This window comes from Balaenoptera borealis (assembly GCF_965194805.1).
Source record: "Balaenoptera borealis genome assembly, chromosome: 1".
NCBI classification, from domain to species: Eukaryota; Metazoa; Chordata; class Mammalia; order Artiodactyla; family Balaenopteridae; genus Balaenoptera; species Balaenoptera borealis.
Genome location: NC_138860.1, coordinates 75802072 through 75819367, shown reverse-complemented (window position 1 = coordinate 75819367; position 17296 = coordinate 75802072). Strand labels below are relative to the sequence as shown.

At 38.7% G+C, this 17296-nt stretch overlaps 1 protein-coding gene across 1 annotated transcript in view; it reads right to left on the bottom strand.

Annotated features, from left to right (window-relative positions):
• SH2D1B (SH2 domain containing 1B) overlaps nucleotides 1–17296 on the bottom strand; it is a 333978-nt gene that overhangs the window by 8949 nt on the left and 307733 nt on the right. Inside the window, exon 4 of the mRNA XM_082407664.1 lies at nucleotides 989–1052. Coding sequence (XP_082263790.1) covers nucleotides 989–1052 — 64 coding nt within the window. The remainder of the gene's footprint in view (nucleotides 1–988; nucleotides 1053–17296) is intronic.

Sequence of the window (17296 nt, the reverse complement as noted above, 5' to 3'; positions counted from 1 at the left end):
TTTAGAATATCAATGGCCATTATAGGGAACTTTTTTATTTTTAACATCTTTATTGGAGTATAATTGCTTTACAGTGGTGTGCTAGTTTCTGCTTTATAACAAAGTGAATCAACTATACATATACATATATCCCCATATCTCCTCCCTTTTGTGTGTCCCTCTCACCCTCCCTATGAGGAAATTAATCTTGATGCAATACTATTACTAATCTACAGACCTTATGCAGAGTTTGTCAATTGCCTCAATATTGTCCTTTGTGGCAAAAGAAAAATTACATATATGTGTGTGTGTGTGTGTCTGGGGATCATTGTATATTCTAATCTCTTTCAGATAGTCACAATGAACGTTAGCATATTGAAGATTCTGAGAAATCCTGCAGTAAAAAAATCTGCTTAACCTTTATGCAAGTGTTTCAGAAAGATTATTTCAGGAGTCTATGTTAGTATTAAAGATTCAATGACATTTATTATACTCTATTTCCTACCAGAGAAGTAACTTCAAAAGAAAAAAGGTTTTTCTGCTTAGCTCTCAGTAAACCAGAAACATTAAAGAAATCCCTAAATTGCCAGTTGACTGATGCTCCCCTTTGCATTTTCATACAGCTATGGTGTCCCCAAATGTTGACTTCCTAAACATTTGGACCTCTCCCCACCTTCCCTTTCCACCCATCCTGTTCATTGTTTAGTCTTATAATTTGACAGTAGTCTTATATGGAGTTCAGGCTGGTATATTTGACCCCTGGAGGAACTTTGTGCCTCTACACTTTTGAACAACAGGCTTGTTTTTCTTGAAAATGGAACCCAACTCTAGTGCATTCCTATTTCTCTCAAAGAAAGACAAGGTTAACTACTGATCTGATTCTAACTCTGCACGCTGCTTCCCTGTTTAGAATGCCTCTTCATGGCGTCTCAGGTTCAAGAGATGTTCTCAGGTTTTTCTCCCTCCAGCTTGTGTTGTTTTTGTTATAGGAGTTCTTGTATGTTCTTACCTGTATATTGTAATACCCATGTTTCTCTTTGAAGATTCGGTATGTGTAGACCAAATTTTTAAACCTGTGGAAAGATGACTGTGTGAATCACAATGTTCTTATATGCAAATCCAGGTAACATCTACCTACCACTGTATTTTGTGTGCAATGCCTTTGTCAATCTTGGATCCCAAAAAGAAACTGATCATTTTCAGACCTTCTCATCTGTGGGAATTTGAAAGAGAGGTTTTAAAATGGAGACCTTTATTCTATGGTGGAAGTCTGGGCTGTAGCAAAGAGAATAAGGAGAGAAATTTTACAGTTTCCATTGTCTTGGTATTTCTCTCTAGTTTTTTCACTTAGCCCTAAGTTGATACAACATACAAAACACCATCAAACCATTCCTGTGTTGTTTATTAAGTGACAGGTCATTGACCTCATTAGAGATAGTTAATGTAACTAAAATAGAGAAGGTTGGGAATTTTGTGCAAGGAAGTGATGTATTGTGCTGTTGTGCCTCACTGGAACAGGAGCCACTGGGTAAGTAATCTAACTAGAATTTAGATAACAGACTCAATCGAGCAATTTCCAAAACAGGAAATAGCATACATTACCATATTTCTTCAATTCCAAGATGTTATCAATCTAATAATAGCTTTTGAGGAGAAAAATGCATACATTAAATGTCTCTATCAACTGTTAACCATGTTCTGATTCCAAAGAAATATTAAAATGTAAAAAATGAGGATCAAAAACATTGACATGAAGTTCAAATTATCTGACTGATCGCTCCTTACCCCTTCACTTGCACCCATGCCAAAGAATCAGATGACCCATCTTTTGACTGAATTGGGAAGGCAGATAGCTATAGCTTTAAGGTACAGGAGACGTCATCGCTGATTGTCTGGCGGCTTTGACAATTGACTTCAAATCCCAATCCTTTTTGTGGGGTTTCCTGAGGCCAGAAGAAGCTAGTGGGTGTCGTTAAATCACACGACAAGCAACAAAAAGTTTTTACATGAATCCTTGTCTATATGTGACAAATTAAAGTATTCCACGGTCTGGGACGAGGTCTCACAAGTGTCTTTTCACAGAAGTATTATTCAAATAGGGATCCAAACAAGGTCCATACATTGCTTTTGGTTGCTCACATGGTTTCTTGAAACTCAACTATCATATAGCCTAAGTTAAATTCTTAAATAAATGACTTTATTTTTAATTATACTGTTGTATTATCAGCCTAAGAAAATCTTTACTAGAGGAGTTTCAAAGAATAAAACAAATGGAGGTTCTATATTAATTAATCCAAAAGCCATATACTTCAAGTTAGAAAGAGGGACATTGCTCAAATATAGTCTTATTCTTTGCAAAGTATTTTTCATGAAATAAGCCACATTGCAGTGATGCTTTACAAGAAATTGATTTACTGAATTTGTGATACCTATATGCATTTATTTTGGAATGTTTACCCCAAAAAATGCTGTAAGAGATTACAGAGCAGTGAGATTAGTATCTACTTTATACAACTGCAATATTACTGGGTCAACATAAAGACTTATTGTAATGCCTCCTATTCTAATTATTATTTTATAGATGCCACTTATAAAACTTTTAAAAGATACATGATTTTTCAGTGTGCATTTACACTCAAGGCAGTTATAAAGACCATGCTTCCCCTGGGCCTTCTGCCCCTGTCACCACAGTGACGAGGGAGCCCCTCTTTATCCCCCAGCACTCACAGTCTTGCCTCCACCCTCTGCCTGGAATCCACTGGGTTAATCTCATCATGCCCTTTATCCCTGTTTGTTAGTCATTGCAAGAACCCCAGTCTCTCAGGATATCTTTTCTCCTGTTTTCTAATCCTACAAATCTCTGTACAGCCTGTATTGTGTCCTCTCCCCAGCTCCTGAAATCCTTCCATGTGTTCTCTAGCACTCAAGGTCTGCCATCACCAAAGTCTCCTATGTCTTCAACCTATTCTCTAATCACCCCTGTCACCTTCTCACTCTAAGGGAAACCTGGCTCTGTCCCACGGACACTGCTTCCCCGGGACCCCACTAAAAGGCTGGTGCTCTCTCCTCACTGCAGGCCTGGAAGGGAGGCCCGTGCTCTTGCTTTTGCAGCTCTTCAGTGTTGTTTCCCATCTCCAAACCCTCAGCTTTGAGCTTCAAGTAGATTATATCACCTCCTACCCAATCAAGATGTCACTATGCTGACAGCTCCTCAGCTCTGGGTTACTGTGACTCATTTCTCCAGGATTTAGCTCCTAGCTCACTGTCACCATCTTCAGTACTATTCCTGACTAAATTGTTGGCAATTTCAATTCACATGTGGATTATCCTTTAACATCCCAATTTCTCAGTTCCTCAAATTCCTCTCCTTCGATAATCTTGTCTTCCACCTACATCGCCCTCTCACTCCCATGTTCATAACCAGGACTGGCTACATAATTTGTGGGGCCCATAGAAAAAATGAAAATTTAATGCCCCTCTTAAAAAATTATTAGGAATTTTGAGATGGTGACAGCAGAACAGTAAACCAAGTGCAGGGCCCTCTGAGTGTAGGGCCCTGGGTGGCTGCATAAGGTTCCACGCCACGAAGCCAGCCCCACTCATAACTCTGACCTTGTAATTGCCAATATGGGCAACCCTCTCATAATGTGAATTTCATGCATCCCACTCTCTTTCTCCTGCCTCCTGTCTTTCCAGATCCCTTCCCCAACATTCCCTTGACCCCATAGACTTTCCAATACATTGATCTTACCACTTTTCAGTGTTCTCACTCACATGTCTTCACTCCCTTCTTTACCCAGTTTAGATTGCTTGTCAACCATTACAATCACTCCCTTCAACTCCTTTATCATCTTTCACTTTATTTCCTTAATTAGCAGAATCCTGATTAAGCCCAAATCTCTACAGCTGTATGTGGCTGGGAGACACAGCCATGTTCACTGTTCTGTCTTTAAATGAATGACCACAAACCTCAAGTGGGCTCTTAATGCCTCCAGGTGATCATTTATTTTCCTATTCTCCTCAACAATGATTCTACACCATTTCCTTTCTTCTTAAACCCCCAACGTCTCATTCTTAACTGATGATTTCACCAAAAAGATTAAAACAATCAGAAGAGAATCTCCAGATTCCCATCACCATAATAGCATAATAGCATCTACATGCATAGACTCTGCCTTTATTACCGTAGTTGAACTTTGCATGCTGCTCTGCAAAGCTAATCCCTCTTATTTCCACTGGTTGCCATCCGCTTTCATCTATTCAAGGACATAATTCTAGCAATTTTTCCTCTCTCTCTGATGTCATTATTATTCTTTACACAACAGCCCGGGTGCTCCTTTTAAAAACTGTGAGTCAGATCATGTCACTCCTCTGCATAAAAATCCGGTCTAGTCAATTTTGAAAAAGAAAAATAAAACTGATGTGTGTGTGTTTGTGTGTGTGTGTGTCTCTGTGTGTATGTGTGTGTGTGTGTGTGCGCACGTGGTGGGGTGCTTCTGTCTTAACAAGTCTTAAGTCTTCTTATAAAGCTGTAATTAAGATAGTGAGAGTGAAGTACATCAGAAAGAGAAAAACAAGTACTGTATGCTAACGCATGTATATGGAAGGTAAAAAAAACCAGTACTGATGAACCTAGTGGCAGGGCAGGAATAAAGATGCAGACATAGAGAATGGACTTGAGGATGCGGGGAGGGGGGAAGGGAAGTTGGGGCAAAGTGAGAGTAGCATTGACATATATACACTACCAAATGTAAAATAGATAGCCAGGGGACCTTCAAGATGGCGGAGGAGTAAGATGTGGATATCTCCTTTCTCCCCACAAATACAACAAAAATACATCTACATGTGGAATAGCTCCTACAGAACACCTACTGAACGCTGGCAGAAGACCTCCGACTTCCCAAAAGGCAAGAAAATCCCCACATACCTGTGTAGGGCAAAAGAAAAAAGAAAAAACAGAGATAAAAGAATAAGGATGGGAGGGAGCTGTGAAGTAGGAAAAGTTTCCACACACTAGGAAGCCCCTTCACTGGTGGAGACAGGGGGTGGGCAGTGGGGGGAAGCTTCAGAGCCACGGAGGAGAGCAAAGCAACAAGGGTGCAGAGGGCAAAGCAGAGAGCTTCCCGCACAGAGGATCAGAGCCGACCAGCACTCACCAGCCTGAGAGGCTTGTCTGCTCACCTGCTGGGGCGGGTGGGGGCTAGGAGCTGAGGCTCGGGCTTCAGAGGTGAGATCCCAGGGAGAGGACTGGGGTTGGCTGCATGAACACAGCCTGAAGGGGGCTAGTGCACCACAGCTAGACAGGAGAGAGTCTGGGAAAAAGTCTGGACCTGCCTAAGAGGCAAGAGACCACTGTTTCGGGGTGTGCGAGGAGAGGGGATTCCTTCACTGTCTTCCCACAGAAGTCAGAGCACTGCCTAAATGAGCTCCAGAGATGGGCATGAGCTGCAGCTATCAGCTCGGACCCCAGAGACGGGAATGAAATGCTAACGCTGCTGCTGCAGCCACCAAGAAGCCTGTGTGCAAGCACAGTTCACTATCCACACCCCCCCGGGAGCCTGTGCAACACAACTGCCAGAGTCCTGTGATCCAGGGACTCATTCCCCGGGAGAACACATGGTGCACCTCAGGCTGTTGCAATGTCACACCAGCCTTTGCCACTGCAGGCTCGCCCCACATTCCAATTATAACTACCGTACCCCTCCCTCACCCCGGCCTGCGTGAGCAAGAGCCCCCTAATCAGCCTCTGCTTTAACCCTGTACTCTCTGGGTGGGAACAGATGCCTGAGGGCGACCTACATGCAGAGGTGGGGCTAAAACCAAAGCTGAACCCCAGGAGCTGTGCGAACAAAGAAGAGAAAGGGAAATTTCTCCCAGCAGCCTAAGGAGCAGTGGATTAAATCCCCACAGTCAACTTAATGTACCCTGCATCTGTGGAATGCCTGAATAGACAACGAATTATCCCAAAATTGAGGCGGTGGACTTTGGAAGAAACTGTGGGGTATGGGGTTTGCTGTCTGCAACTAATTTGTTTCTCAATTTTATGTTTATCTTAGTATAGTATTTAGCGCTTGTTATCGTGGGTGAATTTGTTTATTGGATTGGTTGCTCTTTTCTTTTTTAAAAATTATTATTTAAAAATTTTTTTATTTTAATAATTTTTTAATTTATTATTATTTTTCCTTCTTTTTTTCTCTCTCTTCTTCTGAGCCATGTGGCTGACAGGATTTTGGTGCTCTGGCCTGGTGTCAGGCCTGAGCCTCTGAGGTGGGAGAGCCAAGTTCAGAACATTGGGCCACCAGAGACCTCCTGCCCATCGGCGAGAGCTCTCCCAGAAATCTCCATCTCAACGTTAACACCCAGCTCCACCTAATGGCCAGCAAGCTCCAGTGCTGGACGTCCCATGCCAAACAACTAGCAGGACAGGAACACAACCCCACCCACTGGCAGAGAGGCTGCCTAAAATCATACTAAGTTCACAGACAACCCAAAACACACCACTGGACATGGCCCTGCCCACCAGAAAGACAAGATCCAGCCCCACCCACTTGAACACAGGCACCAGTCCCCTCCACCAGGAAGCCTACACAACCCACTGAACCAACCTCACCCACTGGGGGCAGACACCAAAAACAACAGGAATTATGAACATGCAGGCTGAGAAAAGGAGACCCTAAACACAGTAAGTTAAAAAAAATGAGAAGACAGAAAAATATGCAGCAGGTGAAGGAGCAAGGTAAAAACCCACCAGACCAAACAAATGAAGAGGGAATAGGCAGTTATCTGGAAAAGAATTCAGAGTAATGATAGTAAAGATGATCCAAAATCTTGGAAATGGAAAGGAGAAAATACAAGAAATGTTTAACAAGGACCTAGAAGAACTAAAGAGCAAACAAACAGTGATGAACAACACAATAAATGAAATTAAAAATTCTCTAGAAGGAATGAATAACAGAATAACTGAAGAAGAAGAACGGATAAGTGACCTGGAAGATAAAATACTGAAAATAACTACCACAAGGCAGAATAAAGAAAAAAAGAATGAAAAGAATTTGGGACAGTCTCAGAGACCTCTTGGACTGCATTAAATGTACGAACATTCAAATTACAGGAGTCCCAGAAGAAGAGAGAAAGAAAGAGTCTGAGAAAATATTTAAAGAGATTGTAGTTGAAAACTTCCCTAACATGGGACAGGAAATAGTCAATCAAGTACAGGAAGTGCAGAGAGTCTCATACAGGATAAATCCAAGGAGAAAAACACCAAGACACATATTAATCAAACTATCAAAAATTAAATACACAGAAAAAATATTAAAAGCAGCAAGGGAAAAGCAACAAATAACATACAAGGGAATCCCATAAGGTTAACAGCTGATCTTTCAGCAGAAACTGCAAGCCAGAAGGGACTGGCAGGACATATTTAAAGTGATGAAAGGGAAAAACCTACAACCAAGATTACTCTACCCATCTGGATCTCATTCAGATTCGATGGAGAAACTAAAACCTTTACGGACAAGCAAAAGTTAAGAAAATTCAGCACCACCAGACCAGCTTTGCATCAAATGTTAAAGGAATTTCTCTAGGCAGGAAACACAAGAGAAGGAAAAGACCTACGAAAACAAACCCAAAACAATTAAGAAAATGGTAATAGGAAAGTACATATCAATAATTACCTTAAATGTGAATGGATTAAATGCTCCAACCAAAAGACATAGACTGGATGAATGTATACAAAAACAAGACCCATATATATGCTGTCTACAAGAGACCCACTTCAGACCTAGGGACACATACAGACTGAAAATGAGGGGATGAAAAAAGATATTCCGTGCCAATGGAAATCAAAAGAAAGCTGGAGTAGCAATTCTCATATCAGACAAAATAGACTTTAAATAAAGACTATTACAAGAGACAAAGAAGGACACTACATAATGATCAAGGGATCAATCCAAGAAGAATATATAACAACTGTAAATATTTATGCACCCAACATAGGAGTGCCTCAGTACATAAGGCAAATGCTAACAGCCATAAAAGGGGAAATCAACAGTAACACAACAATAATAGGGGACTTTAACACCCCACTTCCACCAATGGACAGATCATGCAAAATGAAAATAAATAAGGAAACACAAGCTTTAAATGACACGTTGAACAAGATGTACTTAATTGATATTTATAGGACATTCCATCCAAAACAACAGAATACACTTTCTTCTCAAGTGCTCATGGAACATTCTCCAGGATAGATCATATCTTGGGTCACAAATCAAGCCTTGGTAAATTTAAGAAAATTGAAATCGTATCAAGTATCTTTTCCAACCACAATGCTATGAGACTAGATATCAATTACAGGAAAAAAAACTGTAAAAAATACAAACATATGGAGGCTAAACAGTACACTACTAAATAAGAGAGTATTTTTATCAAGAGATCACTAAAGAAATCAAAGAGTAAAAAAGAAAATACCTAGAAACAAATAACAATGAAAACACGATGACCCAAAACCTATGGGATGCAGCAAAAGCAGTTCTAAGAGGGAAGTTTATAGCAATACAATCCTACCTTAAGAAACAAGAAAAATCTCAAATAAACAACCTAACCTTACACCTAAAGCAATTAGAGAAAGAAGAACAAAAACCCCCAAAGTTAGCAGAAGGAAAGAAATCATAAAGATCAGATAAAAAAATAAATGAAAAAGGAATGAAGGGCACAATAGCAAAGATCAATAAAACTAAAAGGTGGTTCTTTGAGAAGATAAACAAAATTGATAACCCATTAGTCAGACTCATCAAGAAAAAAAAGGAGAAGACTCATCAACAGAATTAGAAATGAAAAAGGAGAAGTAACAACTGACACTGCAGAAATACAAAGGATCATGAGAGATTACTACAAGCAACTATATGCCAATAAAATGGACAACCTGGAAGAAATGCACAAATTCTTAGAAAAGTACAATGTTCTGTGACTGAACCAGGAAGAAATAGAAAATATAAACAGACCAATCACAAGCACTGAAATTGAAACTGTGATTAAAAATCTTCCAACAAACAAAAGCCCAGGACCAGATAACTTCACAGGTGAATTCTATCAAATATTTAGAGAAGAGCTAACACATATCCTTCTCAAACTCTTCCAATTTATAGCAGAGGGAGGAACACTCCCAAACTCATCCTATGAGGCCACCATCACCCTGATACCAAAACCAGACAAAGATGTCACAAAGAAAGAAAACTACAGACCAATATCACTGATGAACATAGATGCAAAAATCCTCAACAAAATACTAGCAAACAGAATCCAACAGCACATTAAAAGGATCATACACCATGATCAAGTGGGATTTATCCCAGGGATACAAGGATTCTTCAATATATGCAAGTCAATCAACGTGATACACCATATCAACAAATTGAAGGATAAAAAGCATATAATCATCTCAATAGATGCAGAAAAAGCTTTTGACAAACTTCAACACCAATTTATAATAAACACTCTCCAGAAAAGGGGCATAGAGGGAACCTACCTCAACATAATATAGGCCATATATGACAAACCCACAGCCAACATTTTTCTCAATGGTGAAAAAGAGAAACCATTTCCTCTAAGATCAGAAAAAAGACAAGGTTGCTCACTCTCACTGCTATTATTCAACATAGTTTTGGAATTTTTAGCCACAGCGATCAGAGAAGAAAAAGAAGTAAAAGGAATACAAATTGGAAAAGAAGAAGTAAAACTGTCACTGTTTGCAGATGACATGATACTATACATAGAGAATCCTAAAGATGCTACCAGAAAACTACTAGAGCTAATCAATGAATTTGGTAAAGTAGCAGGAGACAGAATTAATGCACAGAAGTCTCTTGCATTCTTATACATTAACAATGAAAGATCAGAAAAAGAAATTAAGGAAACAGTCCCCTTTACTATTGCAACAAAAAGAATAAAATACCTACGAATAGACCTATCTAAGGAGACAAAAGACCTGTATGCAGAAAACTATAAGACACTGATGAAAGAAATTAAAGATGATACAAACGGAGAGATATACCATGTTCTTGGATTGGAAGAATCAACATTGTGAAAATGACTATACTACCCAAAGCAATCTACAGATTCAATGCAATCCCTATCAAACTACCAATGGCATTTTTCACAGAACTAGAACAAAAAATTTTGCAATTTGTATGGAAACACAGAAGACCCCGAATTACCAAAACAATCTTGAGAAAGAAAAATGGAGCTGGAGGAATCAGACTCCCTGACTTCTGACTATACTACAAAGCTACAGTAATCAAGATAGTATGGTACTGGCACAAAAATAGAAATATAGATCAATGGAACCGGATAGAAAGCCAAGAGATAAAACCACACACATATGGTCACCTTTTCTTTGATAAAGGAGGCAAGAATATACAATGGAGAAAAGACAACCTCTTCAATAATTTGTGCTGGGAAAACTGGACAGCTACATGTAAAAGAATGAAATTAGAACATTTCCTAACATCGTATACAAAAATAAACTCCAAATAGATTAAAGACCTAAATGTAAGGCCAGACACTATCAAACTCTTAGAGGAAAACATAGGCAGAACACTCTATGACATAAATCACCACAAGATCCTTTTTGACCCACCTCCTAGAGAAATGGAAATAAAAACAAAAATAAACAAATGGGACCTAAAGAAACTTAAAAGCTTTTGCACAGCAAAGGAAACCATAAACAAGACGAAAAGACAACCATCATAATGGGAGAAAATATTTGCAAATGAAGCAACTGACAAAGGATTAATCTCCAAAATATACAAGCAGCTCAATATGAAAAAAAACAAACAACCCAATCCAAAAATGGGCAGAAGACCTAAATAGACATTTTGTCAAAGAAGATATACAGATTGCCAACAAACACATGAAAGGATGCTCAGCATCACTAATCATTAGAGAAATGCAAATCAAAACTACAATGAGGTATCACCTCACACAGGTCAGAATGGCCATCATCAAAAAATCTACAAACAATAAATGCTGGAGAGGGTGTGGAGAAAAGGGAACCCTCTTGCACTGTTGGTGGGAATGTAAATTGATACAGCCACTATGGAGAACAGTATGGAGGTTCCTTAAGAAACTAAAAATAGAACTACCATATGACCCAGCAATCCCACTACTGGGCATATACTCTGAGAAAACCATAATTCAAAAAGAGTCATGTACCAAAATGTTCACTGAAGCACTATTTACAATAGCCAGGACATGGAAGCAACCTAAGTGTCCATCAACAGATGAATGGATAAGGAAGATGTGGCACATATATACAATAGAATATGACTCAGCCATGAAAAGAAACAAAATGGAATTATTTGTAGTGAGGTGGATGGACCTAGAGTCTGTCATACAGAGTGAAGTAAGTCAGAAAGAGAAAAACTAATACTGTATGCTAACACATATATATGGAATCTAAAAAAAAAAAAAGGTTCTGATGAACCTAAGGGCAGGACAGGAATAACGACACAGACGTAGAGAATGGACTTGAAGACACGGGGAGGGAGAAGGGTAAGCTGGGATGAAGTGAGAGTGTAGCACTGACATATATACATTACCAAATGTAAAATAGCGAGCTAGTGGGAAGCAGTTGTATCCCACAGGGAGATCAGCTCGGTGCTTTGTGACCACCTAGAGAGGTGGGATAGGGCGGGTGGGAGGCAGGCTCAAGAGGGAGGGGATATGGGGATATATGTATGCATATGGCTGATTCACTTTGTTGTATAATAGAAACTAACACAGCATTGTGAAGCAATTATACTCCAATAAAGATGTATTAAAAAAAAAAGATAGTGAGGAACTGTCTCTGGAGTCAAGAAGACATAAATGAACTAAAATAGCCTAGGAACAGACCCATATATGTATAAAAACTTGACGTAGGACAGAGCTGGCATAGCAGATGAATGAGAAGGGGATAGACTGTTTTTTAAATGGTAATGGTAACGTTTTCATGTGTAAACAAATAAAATTGGATTCTTGCTTCTCACTCTAATTGAAGATCCAATTATGAAAAAACAAAACACTAAGCTTGGGAGAAATGTAAGTGACCAACTTAATGACCTTGAGTTAAGGAAGGAGTTCTTAAATCACAAAAAGTACAAGCCAAAAGATAAGATTAATAAACTCACTATATTAAAATTGAAACTTCTATTTATCAAAATATACTATTAACAAAGTGAAGAAGTCCGCAAATTTGGAGAAGATAATTGCAACCCTAATATATTGATAAAATGAGAAGATTAATGTACAATAAGAAAAAGACAAGTACAATGGCCAATAAACATATGAAAATGTGCTTCACTTCACTAACAATCAGGGAAATAGAAATGCAACCACATTAGATATAATTTCATACCAGATTGGCAATGATGTAAGAGTTAACTAATTCAAAATATTGGCTGTGATTTGGAGCTATACAAGGTTTTATATACTACTAATTGGGGTGTAATTAGATACTAATATCTTGGAGAACAATTTGGCAAAATTTAGTGAAATGTGTATAATCCATGAGCCCAAGTGTCTACTCTTTCGGATTGGCACTATTGAAACAAAACTGACAATGCCTATATTTTATTACTTATTACAAAGCAAAGATCAGTGAAACTATGTATTTATTACATTTAAATATACTTTAATCATAAGTATATTATAAAGTACAAATAAAAGTGTAAATTAATGAAAAGTACATATTTTCTAATATGAACTATTATTAGATTAACTTAATCAAAGTACAGTATTCAAAAATAACACATACTCTATAAAACTTACTAAATTATAATTAATAATGAAAGTTTAAAGTAAAATAGCTTTTTTAGTGCAATTTTGAGATTAAAGATAAAAGAACAAGGGAGGGAGGGATGAAGGGAGGGAGAGGGAGGAAGGCAGGAAGGGAGGGGTATCAGTGGTGTCATCATTGAGTTCTGAAGGGTTTTGGTGCAAATTTTTCCATCTGCTGGAAAAGCTCTATCTGTTTACACTAGTTGGGAAATGCTAAAGATGTAAGAATAAGCTAAGTAAATCTTTTCCTATGATTTGCTGATCTTCAACAAACATCTCTTGTTCTGCAACTTTGAAAAAAATCTATTATGAACATTTTGGCTCTTTGTGGGAGCTGATATCTCTTTACTGAAAACAAGCTACAGAGTTTGTTATTTAAGCCTTTAGTAATCACAGTGGTTAACTTTCTAGATACCAGATGCTTACTGACTGCTCTGAAACAGCCTTTATCCAAACACAAAAGCAAAACAATTAAACAGATAAAAAGGGCCCACCACTAAGTATTTATTATTTTTGCCAACAACCTCACCTCTTTTGAAGTACACTATTTTGTGGTAAAGGCTATGTTTAAATTCTCTAATAATTCTCTTTTAGAGTGGTTTTACTTGTTTCAATATTCAAGAAAATTTTTAGATTTTTCAAAAAACAGACCTAAAATGAATATAGTCTTAAAATTTGTATCCCTGATTTTCCCCCTGTGCTTTTAAGAGGATGGAATGGGGGATGGGGTGACTTCAGGCTGATTCTCATGGGGAGAGAAGAGGAATGATGGGTAGATGGGGTTTAATCGGTGTATGTATTCCTGTCTTAACAGGTCTCAAGTGATAATCAATATCACAATAACCTGACTATCTATATACTACATACCACGATAACCAGCCACATGCCACCTCTGCCATCCAGGCTTTGCTCAAAGACTTGGCGGAGAAAGGCAGCTGAATTGATTCAAGGCACCTAGTGCTTCAGGTAAGGCACCCTGGGGTGGGGCATTCCATCAGGGGGAAAGGAGGGGAACCTTTGGAAAAAGTTGTCCATTACTATCGAAACATACTTATCATACCGAATTTTAATTATCCATTTCCTCATCTGTAGTTCATACTTGGGCCAGAATCATGTCTGCTTTGTTCACTCTAGCACCATTGCCAATCTTACAATACATTCTCAATAACTGTTTGCTGAGTTGCACTGAATTATCTTAATAAGAAATGTGCCAAGTGTGTATGAAAAAATCTTACCAAGAGACCTAAATGAACAAAATAAAAGGAGGTGGAATGTTTTTGAATGAAAAGACTGACTACTGTGAAAATATGAACACTTATCAAATTATATTTTAATTTGTATTTCTACCTCCAACCTGCCCCTGAACTCCAGACTCATTTTTTCTACCTAACATTAACTGCTTAACATTAACTACTTAACATCTCCTCTTGGATGTTAGATATTTCAAACTTAACGTGTCCAGAACAGTGTCTCCTACATACGAACAAGTTCCGTACTGAGAGCGCATTCATAAGTCCAATTTGTTCGTAAGTCCAATTTGTTCATAAGTCCAACAAAGTTAGCCTAGGTACCCAACTAACACAATCGGCTATACAGTACTGTACTGTAATAAGTTTATAATACTTTTCACACAAATAATACATAACAAGCAAACAAACAAAACTTTTTAATCTTACAGTACCGTACCTTGAAAAGTACAGTAGTACAGTACAATTGCTGGCTTCCAGGGGCTGGCATCGAGTGAACAGGCAAGAAGAGTTACTGACTGGAGGAGGGAGAGGAGGTGGGAGTTGAAGGATCCTCAGCAATAGGAGACGGAGGGCAAGCTGCAGTTTCACTCATGCCTGACGTTGATGGCACAGGTTCTGGTTCCTTGCTGGATTCAATTCTATCTACCCTCTTGAGAAAAACGATCCAGTGATGTCTGGGTAGCTCTTTTTTTCTCACCATAGACGAGACGGTGGCACTGGATTGCATTCTGAATGGCTGCTGCAACCTTCGTGTACCATTCTACGTTCAGGTCCTATGCCTCAAAAACTAACTGTGCCTCCTCAAATAAAGAAAATCCCCTTGCCATTTTCTGTGTCGTGAATCTCTTCTTAGCAGTACCACCTACATCACCACTGCTTTTATGCTTGCTACCAGACATCCTGGGCTTGAAATAAAGATACTGTACTACTGTACTCTATACAGTACTGTACAGTAAAGTACACAAAAGCACAACCACTTGTAGAGGATGCACGCAAGTGGCAAGGTACGCCAGACATGTGAACTAACTTACATGATTGGACATGCCAACGCACGTTTGCATCTTTGAAAGTTCACAACTTGAAGGTTCGTATGTAGGGGACTTACTGTACCAGTATATACATGTGCCGGATATTTTCTGTATCTCCAGATCCTCTTTCTAACTTTCCCCACTCTGCTCTGTGCTCTGACCTCTATGGGCTCCCTTGCTCTCAGGTCTCTGATTGGGTTCAGTCAGTGGGAGACACATATATAGAGTATACACCGAAATGGATATTAGGATGTTAAACCAAGAAGGATAAAGTAGCTGATTTACTTTGTTATACAGCAGAAATTAACACACCATTGTAAAGCAACTATACTCCAATAAAGATGTTAAAAAAAAAGAGTATATACAGAAATGGATATTAGGATGTTAAACGAAGAAGGATAAAATAGAAGATTTGTTGACTGAATTCATAAATAAAGGCACACTCACCCAGGATTTGGAATTAATGTGTTAGCTCATGCACTGGGGAGTGACATAAACATTCTGCTAGACTGGTTAATTGAAGCATGGATTTAATGATGGCTCACATTCAATAGAGATCAAAATGCCTAAACTTCCCTGGAATTCTATAGAGAAAGGAATCTGAAGACTCAGGAAGATGGGAATATTATAATAAATCTATTAATGCAAACTGTCTAGTTATTCCTCACCCCCCTTCAGGTGTCTGAAGGTCAGCACCTTCATGATGAACTAAAAAATAAATTGTGAGGAGAGAACCAGCATCTTTGAAAACTGTATCTCTGTGCTGTAAGCTGGAGTTGACAGTGGAGGATCCTGAAATGGTTGGGCTCCCTGATTTCAGTGGAAATAATGGGATCGAGGAATAGTAGAGGTTAAGTGTTAGCACTCAATGAGAGACAAAGACGGCAAAATTATCATAAGCCAGAGGGATGTAACAGTGTAAGAGAAATTTGCTGTACAGGCATCTGTGGTGATGTTTAATTGATTCACTGGATTCCAAAGCATAGAATGATGGGCAGCCTAAAGTTCTGTTGGATATAAAGTAAACAGAGAACTTCTAGGTCTTGTAGCACAACACTGACTTGAGTCACAGAGTAGGGATTCTTGGATGTCTTACCCAATTTACAGATTTAATCCAGTTGACAGACTCAGATCTCTTTCATTGAGAGGGGTGTTGGGTTTCTGGATTCCTTTAAGGAAGGAATGTGACCACACATCCCCAAGCCTTTTCCAGAAGAACGTACAACATTTACTAGGGGCACTGTGTACTGGGAAAAGGAAAAATACGCAATATTTTTTAGGGTTATTTGATACTGGCTGAACTGACACTAATTTTTGGAGACTCAAATATTCCCGTGGTCCAGCAGTCAGAGGTAGAACTCATGGGAGTCAGGTGATAGAAGAAATCTTGGCCCGAGTCTACTTCAAGTGGGTCCAATGGGACCACGGGACCATCCTATGGTTATTTCCCCAGTTCCAGAATGCACTTACACACTTAGGAATTGTCAAAATCTTTTCATTGGTTCTTTGAATCATAGAATGAGGACTATTGTAGTGGAAAGGACAAAGCAGAAGCTCCTATAACTGGTTTCATCTGCCAAGACAGTAAACTAAAGCAATTTCACATCCCTGGAAGAGATTTCTGTACTAAGGGCACCATCAAATCATGAAATGTACGGTGTGTTGATTCCTACCACATTCTCATTTAACTGACCTATTGGCCAGTGCAAACACCAGATATATCTTGAAGAATGACTATGGATTATTACAACCTTAATCAAAGGTTATTGTATTTTCAACTGCAGTTCCAGATGTGCATATTTTTGTGGATAAAATAATCACAGATCTGGCATCTAGATCTAGGAAAAGGTTTGCTGTAGATCAAACAAAAGCAATTTATCTAGCTAGCTAGCTAAAATTCCTAATAGCAAAGTAGTCAGAACCAATTGCCTTCATTTGATAAGAATAACAGTACACAGTCATGGTCTTATCACACAGATGTGTCAGTTCTCTTTCTGTGGCATAATATAGCACAGAAGGACATTGATTATATTAATATCCTATAAAATATGATGTTGGTTCATTTCTGGGTCTGTTTCTATTGATTATCATTTCTCCTCATTATGGATTGTATTTCCTGCCTCTATTCATATTTGGTAAATTTTGTTTTTGTTTGTTTTTGTTGTTTTTAGGCCGCACCATGCAACATGTGGGATCTTAGTTCCCCAACCAGGGATCGAACCC